Source organism: Elephas maximus, chromosome 2 (assembly GCF_024166365.1).
Source record: "Elephas maximus indicus isolate mEleMax1 chromosome 2, mEleMax1 primary haplotype, whole genome shotgun sequence".
NCBI classification, from domain to species: Eukaryota; Metazoa; Chordata; class Mammalia; order Proboscidea; family Elephantidae; genus Elephas; species Elephas maximus.
In genome coordinates this window covers 146,796,363-146,809,316 of record NC_064820.1, presented here as the reverse complement: position 1 = coordinate 146,809,316, position 12,954 = coordinate 146,796,363, and the positions used below count along the sequence as shown (strand labels likewise).

The following is a 12,954-nucleotide window of genomic DNA, read 5'->3' as shown; positions in this document are numbered from 1 at the left end:
TGTTTCCCCCCTTCACTGACTTAGGCTCGGCTGGGTGGGGAGAGACGGACGCATCCGGGTCCAGGGACTTCAGGGAAAGGAGGTGGAATGACGTCAGGTCACGTGACACCGGCGGCGTTGTCAACAATCCACCCCTGACGGGGAGGGGTGAGGTAGCTAGAACCACGCGTCCCTATGACGCGATTAGAATGGATCACGTGGGACCGCCGCCTGAATCAGTCTCAGCCAGCTCTATGATGCGGGTACCCAAGTTTATGGGTATTAGGGTGGGGTACACCTGTATCAGTCTGTCTCACGTACAGGGACTACATTATCGATGAGGTCATGCCGGAAGCAGGTTTGTCTTTCTAAATCTTTAAAATGGAGCCCAAAATAATTTGGACATAAAATTCCCTCTCGTTGTTTCAGTGGTTAATCAGTCTGGCTCTTAAGGCAAAGTAGTAGTGTAGGGACTTTCTCGATCTTTTAATAAGCGCAGCATTAAATGCTGAGGCCCACACGAAACAAAATCCCCCGAAATTCTTCCTTAGGTCATCAAATAGCCTCTTTCTTTTGCAGTGGAGTTTTCAGGATTGGAAATTCTGGGCAAAGATTAAAAAACGGTGTACAGATTGTCCACGGCTTTTTTGTTGTTGTTGTTTAAAATAAGCACGGAATTAAAAGTTTTGTTTTTCCTGTATGGTTCTCTCATTTGAGGACTTGTGTTAAGAATCCATGGGTTGGGCTACGGTAGGGAATCGTATTTGTCAAGAACTGCGAGGGTGCGACAGGTGATCTGTTGTTAAAGAAACCTACAAATACGATTCAGATCTGCGGGAGATGTGCTGACATGGGTGGGACTTATTTATATATCTAGCCTGAGAGAACTCATTTCTGGTTTTCTACACTAGCCAAGCAAGGCCCAAATGAGCAAGAAGTGTCCATCCTGTGCCATTTTCTCTTCACTGAGTTTCCTCCAGCTATAGTCTTTAACTGACTCCAGGTCTTTGTTGCTCAGGATGACTCTCAGCAATTTTTCATATTTACTTGACAAATTCTTCAGCTCAAGGCAGGGAAATTTCTTTGCATTGTATCAGTCTTTCTTCAGCTTGCCTGTATTTCCAAGAAACCAGGAAGGGTTAGCTTTACTGGTACCTCCCTTTTTTCAAATCCTGAATTCTATCGTTAGCTTTTAGTAACAGCCTTGGTGATCAAGCTAGCTAGGCCTAACTCTTGATAGGTCCTGCTATTCAATCACAAATGTGATTCTCTAAGTCAAAAGCTGATTTTTTTTGCCTTCCTACCATATTCTCCACAGCTAGGGAGTAAAACAGACGGTATAGGGTACCACGCAGTGAAATGCTAAAGAAAAAAGGTTAAAGAGTTACTTTTTAAAAACCCTGTGATGTAATTTATCTAGCAATTTTAATTGTACATGGTTTTCCAAAATGAAGTAACATTTTTGACAAATTCTGTCAAGGATCTTCATAGTCTTAGAGCGATGTATAAGGAAGAATCATTGGCTGTTCAGGTCTCCAAGCCTGCCACAGCCTATTTGTAAAATGAATAATTTCAAGCTAAAACTGTATAAAACCCATTGCCATCGAGTCATTCCAACTCATAGTGACCATATAGGGCAGAGTAGAACTGCCCTGTAGGGTTTCCAAGGAGTGCCTCGTGGTTTCGAACTGCCGACCTCTTGGTTGGCAGCTGTAGTACTTAACCATTACTGCTGCCAGGGTTTCTGAAATTGTATAGTCTTATCAATTCTGTGGAAACCCTGGCAGGAGTAGTGGTTAAGAGCTACAGCTGCTAACCAAAAAGGTCGGCAGTATGGAATTGACTCGACGGCAATGGTTTTGGTTTTTTTGTTTTGAACAATTCTGTGGCTCTAGATTGTGAGCTCACTGAGGGCAGAGACCAGTCTGATTCATGTTCTGTTCTTTACAAATATTTAACCCACAATAAATGTTAAATAAATATGCTTACAGCAAGTCTGGGCAAAGATTAACTTTGACACTCATAGATTACAAGGATTTTTAAACATTGTTGAGTAACTTTTCAAAAGGAAAGACGACTCTGAATATTTTGCTAATGAAAAGGAAAACCAGGATCATTCCTCCTCACTCTCCCCACTCAGAAGCTCTAAACCGTAGCAGCATATTAGAAACACTTGGAGGAACTTTTAAAATACCAATTCCTTTACCCCAAACCCAGTGCCGTCGAGTCGATTCCGACTCATAGCGACCCTATAGGACAGAGTAGAACTGCCCCATAGAGTTTCCAAGGAGCGCCTGGTGGATTTGAACTAGGGTCTCTTTGGTTAGCAGCCATAGCACCTAACCACTGCACCACCAGGGTTTTCTCCTTTACCCCATCCCAAGTGAATCAGAATTTCTGGGAGTGAGGACTTCTTAAAAGCTATCCAGGTGTGATTTTAATGTCCATGTTGGGGTGGGAAGCACTGGGCTAGATTTATTAGATAACAATATTAGATAATAATTTATTTAGAGGAAGCATGGTGGGATTTGACCTTATACACTTATCTCATTTTACAGAAGAAACTAAAACCCCGAGAAAGGCAGTACTTCCTAGGTACTTGTTCGGCATTACTCTAGTTATTCATTTTTAAGCTGTCACTACAGTTGAACCCTATGTCCAGTCCTTAAGCAATTAAACACTGGCCCCTTTTTCTCTGTGCTATTGCATGTCACTCCCTGTGTGTGGTAAAATCCTTTGAATTACTTTCTTCAGGGTCTTTTCCCCAAGGGGCTATTTTAACATGTAGTGAGGGACTTTTTTAAAAAGGATTACTAGGAGTTGGAAGAAATTTTAAAGAGAGGTGTTCACGAAATATTCTTGATGATATACCCGTTTAAGGATGAATGTCAACACCTGAGGTCAAACTCAGGTCCATGGAATAGTATTGTACTAAGTAACTTAAAAAACAAAAACCACACAAGACTTTCTTGGAAGTCTCGCTTTACAAACTATCACAGCTTAATGACAACAGCCATTCTTTTAGCGGCGGGTGTTCTCCAGCCTGGTGGCGTCCGCGACGCATGCCACACACTCATGCTGCTGTCAAAATGTGGATGCTTCCCATCCCGCTCAAAACTAACCTTGTGAGGAGGCCCCGAGTTTGAGCGAAGCCAAACCCACCAAGACCCCAACGGATCCCCAAGCAAGCTTCCATTTTAGCGCGCTCCAGGAGCCCTTTCCGCTTTTTCTCACTTTCCTTCCGGGTCGGACCCGGCCGATAATCCGGTCTTGCGCACTAGGGGCAGAGTGTTGTCGCTGCGTTGCCATGGTAGCGGGCGGCTGCGAGCTGGCGGGGTTGGCTGGCAGAGGCGGGTCCGTGTCCCGTTGCCCGGCTGGGACTGCGCGGAGCTAGGCTGACAGGACTGCAGAATGGGCTGAGGCGGCGGTGGCTGCCCGGACTAACTCGACAGCGGGGTGAGGGGCGCGACTCCGGTCCAGGACCTTAGACGTCGGATTTGAGGAGCGGGCGGGACTTATGCTTTCCTCAGTCCCGGGCCTGATGTGTGGGAGCTGCAGTGGTGCGGGGACCTAATATTTGACGAAGGAATGACAGGAAGTGTTGGGACTACACACTTCATAGATGGGTGACACGTAGTAAGGGAACCTCAGTGTTAATGGGAATAACCGAGGCAGCCGAGCCATAAGTTCTGGTAAGGGCAGGAGCCCCATAGGAACACTTCATTGGCGGGCTGGCGGAGTGCTCAAAGACAGATTCTGTGGAAAAGATTCGTGATTTTTTCTATGTTTCTGTATTTGAAAGTATGGGTTTATTTTGGAAATGCATTATCCAGCTTGAATAAATAAAACTATAAACGTTTAACATTTTTTTTTCCTTTATTTCTCTGAGGAAGTAGAAGCCAGACTTTAAAATGGAGATGTATGAAACCCTTGGAAAAGTGGGAGAGGGAAGTTATGGAACAGTCATGAAGTGTAAACATAAGGTTACTGGGCAGATAGTGGCCATTAAGATATTTTATGAGAAACCAGAAAAATCTGTCAACAAAATCGCAACGAGAGAAATAAAGTTTCTAAAGGTTTGCTTCTTTTGCTTAATTGTTCTATAAATCATAAGAGAAATTGTTAGAAAATAAAAAAAATTGTTTACAAGAATATTTCAGTTAACACATGTGCTAAGACATTAACTGAAAAACAAGTGTGATACTCCGTTTATTATCTAACATTTTGTAATTTTATAGTGATAAAAGATGCATGTGCTTGTGTATAACTTAACAAAAGCTATGCCAAGTGTTGTGAAATAATTACTCAGAAATATTCTAGTATAATGAATATTGAATAAAAATGACTGCTTTGTGCAAGGCATTGTGCTAGATTCTGGGACTATAAAGATGTAAGAGATAGTCCCTGCCCTCAAGAGAACTCTGTGCACCATAAGTGAAAATGTAATTAGAAGACCTTTTCCCAGAGACTATCTCTAGTTCTTTCTTTAACTCTATTGCACTTCAGTTGATTATTTTTCTCTACTTAATCATTTTGTAAAAATAACCAATATGTGGTAAAAACACAGAGATGAAAATGCAATTTACTATTACAGTGAAACCTGTGAGAGCTGGAACTCCACGGGACTGCCTTGTTTTTTCAGGTCTCCCAAGTTTCCTGCCTCTGACAGGGTGCAATCACCACTGTTCTGTTGTTCCCTGTTCAATGGAAAATATTTGTTTTCTTTCTCTGACAGGTTTCTACCTTACATAGGTTCTGGCTTTCACAGGTTCTACTGTATAACTATTATGTAAAATTATTTTGAGACAACTTAACTGTTTTCATTGCCTTAATGTAGAATTTTTAATTTTGGCATGTTCTAACTCCACTAGAGAGATTTCTTGGACTAGTTAACATTCTTAATCTAGAAAGATCTCCATAATGACTTAGTTTGTGTTAAGTTTTTATCTCTGTTAAAATTTTATTAAATAAATTATAGTTAGAGTAACTAGTGAAAATATCTGTAAAAAAGTTATCCGGTAATGGAGAAAAACAAAATTAAACAACTTTAAAAGGAGTAGTGGAGCATTTCCAGGGCTTTCCTTGTTTGTCTGAGAAAGTACCTGCCTTCTCATCCCTGAGTAATCTCCCCTAGTTTATGAACTCATATTAACCCTTCTCCGCTTTGTCTTTGCCTTTAAAAATAAAGACCAGATAGGTAACCAGTAATTTTCCTTAGATGAAGGATTAATATTATAGTGTCCAAAGGTAGGCAGTTCTTTTTCCTGCTGTCAGCATGTTGTCACTGCAGTACTCTGGCATCTTGCCAACCTAGGAAATTGAGATCAAATGAAGGAAAGAAATCTGGCATTGTATTTTGGCATGTTTTTTTGTTAGTCATCTTAAGAAGTTTAGTGTCTATATTAGTACAGAGAATTGGGAAAGCTGACATTGTGCCATTGGAATAAAGGCAAGTTTTTTTTTTTAAATAAAAATACAGTTTTCTATGAAACCAACATTATGTATACCCCTTACTTTTTAGCCAAATGAATAAATATTTTTGATAATTTGAAAAAATACTTAAGAATTAATTATAATTGTCAGTATATTGAAAAACAAAATAAACCAAAAACCAACCATTGCCATCAAGTTGATTCCAACTCATAGTGACCCTACCAGACAGAGTAAAACTACCCCATAGGGTTTCCAAGGAGTGGCTGGTGGATTCAAACCGCCGACCTTTTCGTTAGCAGCTGAGCTCTTAACCACTCTGCCACCAGGAAAAATAGAATAAGCATCATAAAATATTAAACTTCATTTGTTTTCTAAGCTGACACATGGCTATTTTTGACATCTCGAAGTTATGTCAATTTCAATGATTGCCACCATTCTAAAAAAGTGTTGTTTGTTAGAATAGTACAGACAATGAGTAGAATTTTACCCACAGATAAATGTATATTTATGTAAAATTACTGTGACTACAAATTGGTCTTTCACACATCTGAAGAGATATCAAGAGTTTCTAGCCGTTTTAATACTCTTCTGTTTCAGTTTGATAAGTTTATGATGTCCACCTAAAACTTGTGGTTTACTCTCTAGAGTTTGGGGCCAAAATCAAAATAATTGCTTTCTATAAATTCAAGTCAAATACTCAGTGCTGTTGAAATCCATGTTCACTTGAAAACATAAGGACCTTTTAAATTTCAGGTGTTAAATTTAATCACAAACAAGTTAAAGGATAGCAGTATATCTCTTAGCAGCATACCAGGTTGCATTACAGTACTCTAAAGTATTTAGATAAACAATTTAATATTAAGTATTAATATAAGTATTTTCGTAAGCAATCAAATGCCAATTTGAGGTAAGGCAGTGCATCTCACTTTGTTCTATAAATACTGATCATGAAATGGATTAAAATTTCCATGAAATAGGAATGTAAGCAAATCATCTGAGAAATTTTGGTTGAAATGCATGAAGGAAAAGAAGCTGAGGGTATTCTAAAAATTATGTAGGTGTGGTATGTTCAAATTATTGTGCATGAAATAATTTATTAAAAATGTGTTTCTTTCATTAATAGCAATTTCGTCATGAAAACTTGGTCAATCTGATTGAAGTTTTTAAACAGAAAAAGAAAATTCATTTGGTATTTGAATTTATTGACCACACAGTATTAGATGAGTTGCAACATTATTGTCACGGACTAGAGAGTAGAAGACTTAGAAAATACCTCTTCCAGATTCTTCGAGCAATCGAATATCTTCACAGTAATAATGTAAGTGCTTCAAAGTAAGCCAAAATGTAGGATGACTATGAATTGTGTCATTTAAACAATGTTCTGTTTTTATGAGGGTTGTTGAAATTATTTTTCTGTGTAATATTAATTGACATTTTAAAATGGAGGTGGGACGTAAGATACAAATATATGAAAGTGGTCTTCCCATTTGCGATCTTACAATTTAGTTACATAGTCAAAGAGCATTTATTGAACACACAAAAATTGTAATTGTAGGGCAGACCAAGTATGGGATGCCGGATGGAGGTATCAGTAGTTAGGACTAGAGGAATCAACAGCCAATTGGGCAGCTTTTACTAGAAAAAGTACGCGAAGATGTTGAAAGGGCCATGATTTGATGGAGACTTGATCAAATGAAGGAAATTTTGGAGGTAGGAACTAGAAACTAGGCCATGGGAATGACAAGTAGCTGTGGATACCTTAGGGGAAGAAAGGAAAAATAAAGTGACTGAAATATGTAGGACCTTATAGCTTTACCTGTGAAAAACCAAAAAAAAAGAAAATAGCAACTATTCTGATTTTTAGTGTTGCCTTTAGCATTGCCTAGTGTTTAGCTCAGCAGGATATTATAGAGCTATGCCTTTTTTAAATTATTATTATAGCTTTTTTTTGTTTTTAAGGAGCTCTGCTTTCTGGAATATTAAATATATATTCAGGAAATAGCTCAATAGTAAAAGCCTAAAAGCCTCTAAAATAATTTTACTAGTAAGTGATATAGACATCACCATCACTGACTGCCGTGGAGTTAATTCTGATTCATGGCGACCCCATGTGTTGCAGAGTAGAACTGCTCTCCATAGGGTTTTTAAGGCTGTGACCTTGCGGAAGCAGATCACCAGGCCTTTCTTCCCAGATGCCTCTGGGTGAGTTCATACTGCCTAATTTGTGGTTAGTAGTTGTCATGGATTGACTTGTGTCCCCCCAAAATACCTGTAGTATTGTGTGATTGTCTACCATTTTGTGATTTTCCTTTGTGTTGTAAATCCCGTCACTATGATGTTAATGAGATGGATTAGCGGCAGTTAATGTTGATGAGATCTACAAGATTGGGTTGTGTCTTAAGCCAATCTCTTTTGAGATATAAAAGAGAGAGGCCAGCGAAGACACAGGGGGATCTCATACCACCAAGAAAGCAGTGTGGGGAGCAGAGTCTGTCCTTTGGACCTGAGGTTCCTGCGCAGAGAGGCTCCTAGACCAAGGGAAGATTGATGACATGGAACTTCCCCTAGAGTTGGCAGAGAAAGCCTTCCCCTGGAGCTGACGCTCTGAATTTAAACTTGTAGCCTACTGGACTGTGAGAGAATAAATTTCTCTTTGTTAAAGCCATTCACTTGTGGTATTTCTGTTACAGCAGCACTAGATGACTAAGACAGTAGTTAAGTGCTTAACCATTTGTGTCACCCTGGGATCCTTGGAAACTCTATGGGGCAGTTCTACTCTGTCCTATAGGGTCACTATGAGTTGGAATCGACTCGATGGCGCTGGTTTTGGGGACACTAAAATAGGCACAAGCCCATCAAGCTTGTTGCTGTTGAGTCAGTTCCAACTCATAGCGACCCTATGGGGCAGTAGAACTGCCCCATAGGGTTTCCAAAGAGCAGCTGGTGGATTCAAACTGCTGACCTTTTGGTTAGCAGCTGTAGCACTTAACTACTACGCCACCAGGGTTTCCAACGTAGGCATAGCAAATATATATTCCAGACTTTTCAGAAAGCTTAATGTTTAACCTTCTGTCTTTGTAGCAGTGTGTCTCATTTTGTGGCCTTGAAAAATATGATTGTGATAACAACTGGAATTCAGATTGTAATCTACCTGCCAGCCGAATCCATGGGAAGACAGTATAATGTGGTAATTAGAATCAGACTGTCTGGAGTTTCCACCACCAGAGATGTTATGGATGACCACACAACTTGTGCAGTATACAACTTGTGCAGTATACAACTTGCACAGCCAAAGGCAGCAGCCCTGTTATTCTGTGACCTTTGGAAAATTATCTAACCTCTCTGAGCCTCATTTTCCTTTTGTGCAAAATGAGCATAATATACTACCTCAGATTTGTTGTAAAGATCCATTAGGTGCTAGGTATAAAGTGCTTAGCACTGTGTCAGACACATTTTAAGTGCTCAATAAGTAGTGCTGGAAAGGAGTTAGGAATATTTGTATTTGTATCCCTCCAGAACCTTGTCTGTAGTAGACTAAAATGATGCTCGACTTAGCCAGACTATTAGAAGACTTCAAGTAAGAGGTAAAACTAAAGTTAGTAGAATCTTGAAATGTAGCCAGAATTTTATTAGAATAAAAGAGGAAATGCATTCAGATTGGGTGCCTCTGTGAAAATAGAGGTAGATCTGAGCAGAGCTCTTTGGAGAGTGGTGATGATCAACTTAACAGAGATCAGGTGGCACAGGTGCCCTGGGGATAGATTTTCCAGAGCCTTAAATTCATCCTGAGGAGTTAGAACTTTATGGTGAGGATGCTGAGGAACCATTGAAGGCTTTTGAGTTTGACAGTAACAGGATAAAAACAAAACCTAAACTTACTTTAACAAGATTAGAGAATAGATGTGGATAGAGACCCAGAGAGATTAGGTGAGAAACTGTTGTAATAGTCCAGATATGAGGTGGCAAGGGCTTGAACTTGGATAGTGGCAATGGGAAGGAGAGGAAGGATGGCAGGGGGAGAAGATAGAGATTTCAACAAAACGAGAAATGACAGGATTGGGGAATTAGATGTGAGAGGGATGGGGAAAAAAGGGGAAGAAATCAAAGGTAACTACAGGATTTTTAATTTGAGAGCAGGAGAATTGTGCTATTGGCAGAAACTGATTTTAGGAGAGAGAATTGTTTTTAGATATATTAATATACTTTAAGAGATAGTAGGGAAATCTAAGTAAAAATAGTGATTAACCAATTATGTAATTTGACCTTAGGAAATTGGTGGAACTAGATATACAGATTAGGGGATTTTCTTCTCAGAGTCTGTGGTTGAAGAGGTAAGGCTAGATCACTCTTCAAGGAATAGAGGGAAAAGTAAAAAGTGGTACTCATCACCAAGTGTGGAAGAGTATCTGTGTGTGGGAGAGGTGAGAGCAGCAGAGAAGGAGGCCTAGATAGAAACAGTCATAGTCTTTTATTCTCTTGGTCTTGTTTAGCACCTGGAGCAAAATTATCCCTCTCTCTCCACTAACCTTACAGAGTATTTTAGTTACCTTGGAGAATTAAGACAGCCATGAATGTTGTGGTTCATTAAATATTATTATACTTATTACCTGGACATCTGGGTTGGGGCTTTAATAATTTAAGATTATTTTCATGTTGCCAAAATATTAAGAAAATAAACTGCTTCATCCTAATAGCTCCAAATTTCAAGCAGATGATTGATATTTAACTATGAAACATCTGAGATATTGTCTGACATGATATCTCACATCCTTTTTAATAAAAATTTGTGAAGTAAAGTACTATTCAGTACCAGAAGAAGCTTTGTCTGTTATCTAGTGCTGCCATAAAAAACAGAAATTTATTCTGTCACAGTTTAGGAGGCTAGAAGTCCTAATTCAGGGTGCCAGCTTTAGGGGAAGGCTTTCTGTCTCTGTCTATTCTGGGGGAAGGTCCTTGTCATCAATCTTACCTTGGGTCTAGAAGCATCTCAGTGCAGGAACCCTGGGTCCAAAGGACGTGCCCTGCTCCCAGAGCTGCTTTCTTGGTGGCATGAGGCTCCCTGTTTCTCTGCTTGCATCTCTCTTATATATCTAAAAAGAGATTGACTCAAGAGACAACCTAATCTTGTGATTGAGTTCTGCCTTATTACCATAACCGCCTCTAATCTTGTCTCATTAATATCACAGAGGTAGGATTTACAACGCATAGGAAAATCACATCAGATGACAAAATGGTGGACTGTCATGCAATACTGGGAATCATGGCCTATCCTGTTGACACACATTTTTGGGGGACACAATTCAATCCATAACAGCCACTAACAACAACAACACACTTTCCACTTGATTGTTAGGGTTATCTTTTCATATAGTGCATTAGCATCTAATTTTATAACATCAGATTGGAAAATTGAGCAAATTGAAGCTCTCAGTGATTTAGAACCCAGCCTGTTTGGGCTGTTGGAGGTTGTGGAGATTTGAACTCTCTTATTTCATGGGTATTTAAATCCAAGCACATTGGGCTGTTGTGGAATTAACTTTACCCAAAGAATTCCCTTGGTCCCTGAGAGAGAACCCCTAAAGCCTTAGACTTTCTCCAATGATCGAAGTGTCTTTGGTGAGGACTCATGTTGAAGCTGTCAACGATTTCACTTTACTTGGGTTCTCAATCAACACCCATGGAAGCAGCAGTCAAGAAATCAAAAAACACATTGGATTGGGTAAATCTACTGCAAAAGACCTTTTTAAAGTGTTGAAAAGCAAAGATGTCACGTTGAAGACTAAGGTACGCCTGACCCAAACCATGGTGTTTTCAATTGCCTCCTATGCATGTGAAAGCTGGGCAATGAATATAGAAGACCAAAGAATTGACGCCTTTAAATTGGGGTGTTGGAGAAGAATATTGAACATACTATGTACTGCAAAAAGAACAAAAAAATCTGTTCCGGAAGAAGTATAACCAAAATGCTCCTTAGAAGCAAAGATGGCGAGACTACGTCTTATATAGTTCAGACATTTTGTTAGGAGGCATCAATCCTTGGAGAAAGACATGCTTGGTAAAGCAGAGGGTCATCGAAAAAGAGGAAGACCCTCAATGAGATGGATTGACACAGTGGCTGCAACAATGGGCTTAAGCATAACAATGATTGTGAGCATGGCACAGGACTGGGCTGTGTTTTGTTTTGTTGTACATAGGGTTGCTATGAGTTGAAGCCAACTCGATGGCACTTAGCAGCAAGAACAACAACATGTTGGGTAGGCACTGACTATGCCAGAAAGACCCACCACATAATACCAACCTTATGAAATGGACTGACGGGGTGGGAGGGGTGAGAAAGATCCTGGAGTTTCAATTACATGAGGCCCCCCCTCCCCAATAAACGCTCTGGACATTGAAGCTCCTTGGGCTGCCTGGTTGGTGATAGACATTGGTGCACATGGGAGGGTAGCATGTCTTTGGGGCATGGAAATTCTGTGTTGGGAATCCTCCCAGATCTCACCCTATATGTCTCTTCATTGTATCCTCTTGCTGTAATAAAACTGTAATCATAAATGTAGTGTTTTCCATGAGTTCTGTGAGTTCTAGCCAATTATCGAACCTGAGGAGTAGTGGGAGTCAGCAGGTCAGAAGTGGGGGTAGGCTGGAGACCCCTGAGCTTATCGCTTTCATCCTGAAAGGGAGTGGGAAAACCCTGAATTGGTAACCAGCAGGCCAGAAGTGAGGGTATCATGGATACTCTCAAGCTTGTGGCTGGTGTCTGAGGTCTTGGGCAGACTTGACAATCTGGAGGACTGTGCCTTTTAAGAGATCTGACCTAGCTCCAAATGGTTAGGGTCAGAGGAAGAAGTGCTGTATGAGCAGCTGGTATCAGAACAGAAGTGGAACAGTGGGGAACAGAATTGATAATAAATTGATTTGGATTGATCAACACATTTGGAGTCAGAGAATTTTCCAAATAGCTAAGTATATTATAAATCAGATTGTAATATAGAGGTTTATATAGCTCTGCAGCATTCTACTGCACAATAAAGGAGAATCAAACTCATCGGTTGAATGCAAAGTCTGATTGTTTATACAGCATACAAAAATTAAGTCAAAATGTCTCAAAGACCTAAATGGAGGAGCTAAAACTATAAAACTCTTAGTAGGAAACATAGGTGACCTTGGATTAGGTGATGATTTTTTAGATATGACATTAAAAGCATAAGCAATCAAACAAAAAATAGATAATTTGGACTTCATCAGAGTTAAAAACATTCGTGTGTCAAAGGACACTATAAAGAAAGTGAAAAGGCATCCCACAGAATGGGAGAAAATATTTGCAAATCATATGCCTGGTAATGATCTAGCATCCAGAATATATAAAGAATTCTTAAAACTAACAATAAAAAGACAATGCAATTAAAAAGGGGCAGCAGATCTGAATAGATGTTTCTCCAAAGAAGATACGCAAATGGCTGGTAAGCACATGAAATGATGCTCAAAAATACCAGCCATCAGAGAAATGCAAATCAAACCCACAATGAGATACCATTTCACACC

The 12,954-nt window shown here is 39.8% G+C and overlaps 1 protein-coding gene across 5 annotated transcripts in view; it reads left to right on the top strand.

The window, feature by feature from the left end:
• The first annotated feature begins 144 nt into the window (after positions 1 to 144).
• Positions 145 to 12,954, top strand: part of CDKL3 (cyclin dependent kinase like 3) — a 48,739-nt gene continuing 35,929 nt past the window's right edge. Inside the window, exons 1-3 of one of the 5 annotated variants that reach the window (XM_049873654.1) lie at positions 145 to 337; positions 3,869 to 4,055; positions 6,536 to 6,730. In XM_049873654.1, the coding sequence (XP_049729611.1) occupies positions 3,891 to 4,055; positions 6,536 to 6,730 (360 nt within the window). In that variant the 5' untranslated portion in view covers positions 145 to 337; positions 3,869 to 3,890. Of the gene's footprint in view, positions 338 to 2,657; positions 3,436 to 3,868; positions 4,056 to 6,535; positions 6,731 to 12,954 lie in introns of those variants that run through there. The other 4 variants (XM_049873659.1, XM_049873658.1, XM_049873657.1 and 1 more) reach the window with 4 other exon arrangements.